The sequence below is a fragment of the Pistacia vera genome, unplaced genomic scaffold (genome assembly GCF_008641045.1).
Source record: "Pistacia vera cultivar Batoury unplaced genomic scaffold, PisVer_v2 Contig336, whole genome shotgun sequence".
Classification (NCBI taxonomy): domain Eukaryota; kingdom Viridiplantae; phylum Streptophyta; class Magnoliopsida; order Sapindales; family Anacardiaceae; genus Pistacia; species Pistacia vera.
This window is the reverse complement of record NW_022196153.1, coordinates 29097-36795: the sequence shown is the minus strand read 5'-3', so window position 1 is coordinate 36795 and position 7699 is coordinate 29097. Positions and strand designations below refer to the sequence as shown.

The 7699-nt window shown below is 37.6% G+C and overlaps 1 protein-coding gene across 1 annotated transcript; it reads left to right on the top strand.

Moving 5' to 3' along the window:
• Positions 1-588: 588 nt before the first annotated feature.
• LOC116137872 lies at positions 589-7372 on the top strand. The gene is given in 10 exon segments (XM_031423578.1): positions 589-1043; positions 2486-2906; positions 3006-4782; positions 4785-5271; positions 5374-5591; positions 5594-5853; positions 5855-5962; positions 5964-6259; positions 6395-7188; positions 7251-7372. Coding segments are annotated over 10 exon segments (4938 nt in total).
• The last annotated feature ends 327 nt before the right edge of the window (positions 7373-7699 follow it).

Below are 7699 nucleotides of genomic sequence, written 5' to 3'. Positions count from 1 at the left end.
ATCTTCTTTCCAATAATATTTGGCAAAGAATATTTTTTTGATACCCATATTATGATTTTATGGAATTAAATAAGTATATTAAAAATCCAACACTAATGCATCAGTTGAAGCCTTACCCCTTTCTCAAAATCTGTTAACAAAATTTATCTTGAAACCAAATTCTGCTAAAAAAGTCATTATGAAATAGAGCAAGAAAACCTACTATCGAACTGTCTAGCAGTACTTGGCAACCTCGGGTATAACAACGCCACGTACACCTTAAACGAAATCTGCATTTGTTTGAAAAAAAAAAAAGAGAGAATTTTTTTTTCTTTTGAACAGTAATACTGTTAATTTATGAACAGTATACTATTCATAAGAGAAATTTTGGTTGAATTAGAGTGCTGTGAGTACTCGTTTCGAAGAAAACGAAATTCTGAGCAAGGCTAGAAATAACGTTTCTAGCCCCATCCTCTTGAAGTCAAATTCGATCATTTAATAGTGGTTTTGGGGCAATTTTAGTTTCTGTGAAAAAAAAAGTTTAATTTTTTTTAATTTTTTTTATTAGTTTTTATTTATTTAGGCTTAATTTGGTGATTTTATTGGTTTATGACTCGATCCAATTCTACAAGAGAGTTGGAATTTGATCCAAAAATTGAACGCAGTTTACGAAAGTTGCGAAAAGAGGCACAACAAACAAATTCAACATTCCACAGTTCATCTAGTGACCCGTATTCAGAAATAGGAGAAGAGATGGCAGCTGCTGGCAGAACATTGAAGGAGTTGGCTGCCTCCAATTTTAATCAGCAGCCTTTGTGTATTCAATACCCTACTTTAGATGTTGCTTTTGAACTTAAGTCTGATCTAATTCACTTGTTGCCTACATTCTGTGGTTGTGCAGGTGAAGATCCAAATAAACATCTAAAAGAGTTCCATATAGTCTGTTCAAGCATGAGACCGACAGGGGTGACAGAGGAGCAAGTTAAGTTGAGAGCTTTCCCTTTTTCGTTGGGGGATGATGCAAAGGATTGGCTCTATTATTTACCATCGGGGACAGTCACAACATGGAACGAGATGAAAATGATGTTTTTAGAAAGATATTTCCTAGCATCCAGAGCTGCCACCATCAGGAAAGAGATATGTGGTATAAGGCAATATAATGGAAAGACATTGTATGAATATTAGGAGCGATTCAAGAAGCTATGTGCAAGCTGTCCTCACCACCAAATAAGTGATCAGCTATTAATTCAGTATCTCTATGAAGGATTGCTGCCTATGGAAAGGAACATGATAAATGCAGCAAGTGGAGGTGCGTTGGTGGATAAGACTCCTGAAGCTGCCAAACAATTAATCTCAAACATGGCTGCCAATTCCCAACAGTTTGGTACAANAGAATCCTGGTGCAAGCTGGAGACGAATTCTGTTTTCCATATCTGATAAGATTTTGACAAATCTGGAAGTCTATCTTTTAGGAAACGTCTAGGAAAGTAATTTCCGTGATTCCTGGGTAGAATTAAGAAAAACACATGTTATTTATTGATGAGTTGTTAGGTTAAAAAGGGGGGAGAAGAGACAACAACAGTTTTTAGTTTTTTCGGTTTTCTTTTACTTTCTATGGAAAGATGTGAGGCTGATCTTTCTACCAATTTTTTATTTATTTATTTATTTATTTTTATTTTATTTTGTTTAATTGTGATTTTTAGGTTTTTGAAGAAAAAAAAAAAGAATTTTTTTTGAACAATAGCACTATTCAACATGAACAGTGGTACTATTCAGTACTATTCCTAAGAGAAATTTTGGTTGAACTAGGAGTGCTACGAGTACCTGTTTCAAAGAAAACGACATTCTGAGCAAGACTAGAAATAATTCTAGCCCCACCCTCTCGTTCTCAAATTCAATCATTTATAGGGTTTTTAGCCAATTTTCGTTGCTGTCAAGAAAAAATTTTATTTTTTATTTATTTTTATTTTTGTATTATTATTTATTTATTTATTTAGGCTTAATTTTGTGATTTTAGTGGTTTATGACTCGATCCAATTCTACAGGAGAGTTGGAATTTGATCTAGAAATCGAATGTAGTTTACGGAAGTTGCGAAAAGAGTCACATCAAGCAAGTTCTTCATCTCCTGATCTAAATATAGCCCTTGGTTCAGCATCCCACAGTTCATCCAGTGATTTGGATTCAGAGATAGAAGAAGAGATGGCCGCTGGCAGAACATTAAAGGAGTTGGTTGCCCCTGATTTTAATCAGCAGCCTTGTGTATTCAATACCCTACTTTAGATGTTACTTTTGAATTGAAGTCTGGTCTAATTCACTTGTTGCCTACATTTCGTGGTCATGTAGGTGAAGATCCAAATAAACATCTAAAGGAGTTTCATGTTGTCTGTTCAAGCATGAAACCGACTGGAGTGACAAAGGAGTAGATTAAGTTGTGAGCTTTTCCTTTTTCGTTGGGGATGATGCAAAGGATTGGCTCTATTATTTACCATAAGGGACAGTCACAACATGGAACGAGATGAAAAGGATGTTTTTAGAAAGATATTTCCCAGCATCTAGAGCTGCCACCATCAGGAAAGAGATATGTGGGATAAGGCAATATAATGGAGAGACGTTGTATGAATATTGGGAGCGATTCAAGAAGCTATGTGTAAGCTATCCTCACCACCAGATAAGTGATCAATTGCTAATTCAGTATCTCTATGAAGGATTGCTGCCTATGGAAAGAAATATGATAGATGCAGCAAGTGGAGGTGCGTTGGTGGATAAGACTCTTGAAGCTGCCAAACAGTTAATCTCAAACATGGCTGCCAATTCCCAACAGTTTGGTACAAGACATGATGCGCCAACCAAAAAGGTGAATGAGGTAAGTACATCTTCCATTGAAAAACAATTATCTGATATTACCTCTCTTGTTAGACAATTGGCTGTAGGGAATGCGTAACAAGTAAAAGCTTGTGGGATATGTTCGACAATGGGACACCAAACGGACATGTGCCCAACACTTCAAGAGGAAGGGACTGAACAGGTCAATGCAGCAGGAAACTTTCCTGGACCACCGAGGCAACATGATCCTTACTCTAACACATATAATCCAGGTTGGAGAGATCATCCGAATTTCAGTTATGGAGGAAATAGACAAGTAGGAGGTGGACATAATTTCTTCCAGAATAGACAACAACAAAGTTTTCAACCGAAGCAACCTGCCTCACAGAGTTCAAACTCATCCCTGGAAGATATAGTTAAGTCCCTTGCTTTGAATACCGAATAGTTTCAACAAGATACAAGATCTAGTATTCAAAGTCTGGAGAATCAGATGGGTCAAATGGCAACTGCTATAAGTCGTTTAGAGGCTCAAGTTGGAGGGAAGTTGCCTTCTCAAATAGTGGTGAATCCAAAGGAGAATGTGAATGCAGTGACGCTAAAAAGTGGCAAGAAAGTGGAAGAACCAAAGCTGAACATTCCAAGTGTAGCAAAGGAGGCAGAGATTGAAGATGAAATTGAGAAAGAAAAGGCTACAACTGAATCAAAGGTAATTCCTAACCCTTCAATTCAACTTCAGTCTAATACTTTACCTTTTCCTAGCAGATTTGCGAAGTCAAAGAAAGAAGAGAAGGATAAAGAAATTTTGGAGATGTTTCGCAAGGTGGAAGTGAATATACCTCTATTGGATGCAATTAAACAAGTGCCAAGGTATGCAAAATTTCTTAAGGAGCTATGCACCAATAAGTGGAAGTTGAACGGTGATGAGAAGATAATAATGGGAGAAAATGTGTCAGCAGTTTTCCAAAGAAAACTTCCTTCCAAATGCAAGGATCCAGGTATGTTTACAATTCCGTGTAAGATAGGTAACACCAGGATTGAGAGAGCTATGTTAGATTTAAGAGCTTCGATTAATGTTATGCCACGATCTATTTATGCTTCATTAAATCTAGGTCCTGTGAAAGATACTGGTGTTATTATCCAATTGGCTGATCGCACTAATGCATACCCTGAAGGGGTAGTTGAGGATGTTCTTGTGCAAGTCAATGAAATAGTGTTTCTAACTGATTTCTACATTCTGGATATGGATGATTCCTCTTCTCTTGACCCTACACCTATCTTACTAGGAAGACCATTCCTAAATATAGCTCAGACAGAAATAGATGTTAATGATGGTACCCTCACGATGGAATTTGATGGTGAAGTAATTCGTTTTAATATTTTTGATGCCATGAAATATCCAACTGATGTTCAATCTATTTTTGCTATTGATGTTGTTGATCTTGTTGATTCCATAGTGCAAGAGGTCTTTGAGTTGAATAATGCAGATGAGTTAGAGGTTGCCCTTCTCAAACATGTGGAATCAGAGGAGAAAGGAGAGATGGAGCTCAGTGAAGAATTGAAGGAGACAGTGGCAGCTTTACATTCTTTAAAACCGATTCCAGAAAGGTATGGAGTTTCTTTTATAAAGCTCCCTAATTCTCACAAAAAATTATTGCCTTCTATTTTAAAGGCCCTTATACTGGAGTTGAAGCCATTACCGAGCCATTTGAAGTAGGTGTACTTGGGAGAGAATGAGACACTGTCAGTAATTGGGTCGAAGAAGTTAACACCCAATCAAGAAGAGAAACTAGTTTGAATGTTGCAAGAGCATAAGGAAGCGATTGGCTGGACCATAGCTGACATTAAGGGGATTAGTCCTTCCATATGCATGCATCGGATTCTGTTAGAAGAAGGAGCCAAACCGAAACGAGAAGCGCAACGAAGATTAAATACCCCAATGATGGATGTGGTGAAAAAAGAAGTCCTAAAGCTTTTAGATGCTGGGTAATTTATCCAATTTTCGACAGTAAGTGGGTAAGTCCAGTACAAGTTGTCCCCAAGAAATCTGGTGTTACAGTGGTGAAAAATCAAGACAATGAGTTAGTCCCTACACGTATTCAGACAGGCTGGCGCGTGCGCATTGATTACAGGAAGTTGAACTCAACAACTCGAAAAGATCACTTTCCACTTCCCTTTATTGATCAAATGCTTGAGAGGTTAGCTGGTCATATTTATTACTGTTTTCTTAATGGATTTTCAGGGTATAACCAGATTGTCATAGTGCCAGAAGATCAAGAGAAGACGACATTCACTTGTCCATTTGGTACTTTCGCCTACCGTCGAATGCCGTTTGGTCTTTGCAACGCTCTAGCCACTTTTCAGCGATGTATGGTAAGTATCTTTTCAGAATATGTCGAGTCAATCATAGAGGTTTTTATGGATGATTTTAGTGTCTATGGTGATTCATTTGATAAGTGCTTACATAACCTTACACTGATTTTAGACAGATGCATAGAAACTAACCTTGTACTTAACTACGAAAAATGTCATTTTATGGTAGAGCAAGGTATAGTTTTGGGGCATATTGTCTCATCTAAGGGAATAGAGGTTGATAAGTCTAAGATAGATTTGGTTACAGCTTTGCCTTACCCCGCCATTGTGCGGGAAGTTCGATCTTTTCTTGGCCATGTAGGTTTCTATAGGAGATTTATCAAGGACTTTTCCAAAATTGCATCGCCCCTATGCAGATTGTTACAAAAAGATGTGGATTTTCAGTTTGATGAGTAGTGCAAGGAGGCATTTGACAAGCTGAAAACATTGTTACGATAGCACCAGTGATACAACCACCTAATTGGGAGCTACCTTTCCAAATTATGTGTGATGCAAGCAATTTTGCATTAGGTGCTGTTTTGGGTCAACGAGTTGGCAGAGCGTGTCACGCCATTTATTATGCATCCAAGACCTTGAATGGCGCCCATCTAAATTATTCTACGACTGAAAAAGAACTTTTATCTATTGTTTTTGCTTTAGAGAAATTTCGGTCATATTTGTTGGGTGCTAAAGTCATTGTTTTTTTCTGATCATGCAGCTCTTAGGTACTTGCTCACAAAGAAGGAGGCAAAACCAAGGCTAATTAGGTGGATTCTTCTCCTCCAGGAATTTGATTTGGAGATTAAAGATAAAAAAAGGAGCAGAGAATGTTGTAGCAGATCACCTTAGCCGTTTGGTTCGTGGCAGCGATGAACTTCCTTTGCGAGAAACATTTCCAGATGAGCAATTGTTTTCCATTGAAATGGCGTCACCATGGTATGCAGATATTGTCAATTTTTTAGTTACTAACGTGTTGCCAAATGATTTGACTAGAGCTCAAAAGGACAAGATCAAGAGTGATGCTAAGTATTATGCTTGGGACGATCCATATTTGTGGAAGCATTGCGCTGACCAAGTGATAAGAAGGTGCATACCTGAACATGAATTTACTCCTATACTAACCTTCTGTCATACCTATGCATGTGGAGGACATTTTGGACCACAGAGGACAGCTCGTAAGGTATTAGAATACGGCTTTTATTGGCCATCGTTGTTCAAAGACGCCTACATGTTCTGTAAGTCATGTGATAATTGCCAAAGAATAGGAAACATTTCTCGTAGAGATCAAATGCCACAATCTCCCATATTTATTGTTGAAATTTTTGATGTTTGGGGCATTGATTTTATGGGTCCATTTCCTGTTTCCTTTGGTAATGTTTATATTCTGTTAGTTGTTGATTATGTTTCCAAATGGGTGGAGGCGAAAGCCACCAGAACTGACAATTCAAAGGTTGTTGTAGATTTTGTTAAAACTAACATTTTTGTTAGGTTTGGGATACCAAGGGCCATCATCAGTGATAAGGGCACTCATTTTTGCAACAGGACAATATAGGCATTGCTTAAGAAATACCATGTCACACACAAGGTTTCCACATCGTACCACCCACAAACTAATGGCCAAGCGGAGGTGTCAAATAGAGAGATCAAGTCAATTTTGGAAAAGATAGTGAACCCAAACAGGAAGGATTGGTCTTTGAGATTAGACGATGCATTATGGGCATACAGAACAGCATATAAGACACCTATTGGCATGTCCCCATACAGATTAGAGATCAGAAAGTCATGTCATCTTCAAGTAGAATTAGAGCACAAGGCTTATTGGGCAATCAAGCATTGCAATATGGAGATGAAGGAAGCCGGCGTTAATAGGAAGTTGCAATTGCAAGAACTTGAGGAGTTGAGGAATGATGCCTACAAGAGTTCACACATATACAAAACAAAGACCAAAGCCTTTCATGACAAGATGATCTCAAGGAAGCATTTTTCAGTTAGACAGAAAGTCCTTCTTTTTCATTCAAGGCTGAAGTTATTTCCGGGTAAGTTACATTCTCGTTGGGTGGACCTTTTATCGTGACTAATGTTTTTCCTCATGGTGCAGTAGAAATACAGAGTTTGAAAACAAACAAGGTGTTTAAGGTCAATGGACATAGGTTTAAGCCTTACTATGAAGGGTTCCAAGTTTACACTATTGAGGAGTGGGATTGGAGGAGTCATACATGAGTAGTGATGACCATGCAGAGAGTCGAGCCAGCGACGTTAACCAAAGGCGCTGCTTGGGATGCAACCCAAGATTCAGATTTGATTTTCTTTTCCCTTGACTTTAGTTTTTTTAGTTTTGCCATATTTTTTGTTTTATTTGTTTTATTTGCTTGTCTCTACATTTGGGTATTACATTGGGACAATGTAAGTTTAAGTGTGGGGAGAAGTTAGGCTTGGATGGTTTTATATTCTGTTTTTATTTTTTGTTTTTTTAATTCTTTTTTATATTTTGTTTTTTTTTAGGAGTATGTTTCTGTTTTAAAAAAAAAAAAAGTCATGTCTAGTGAG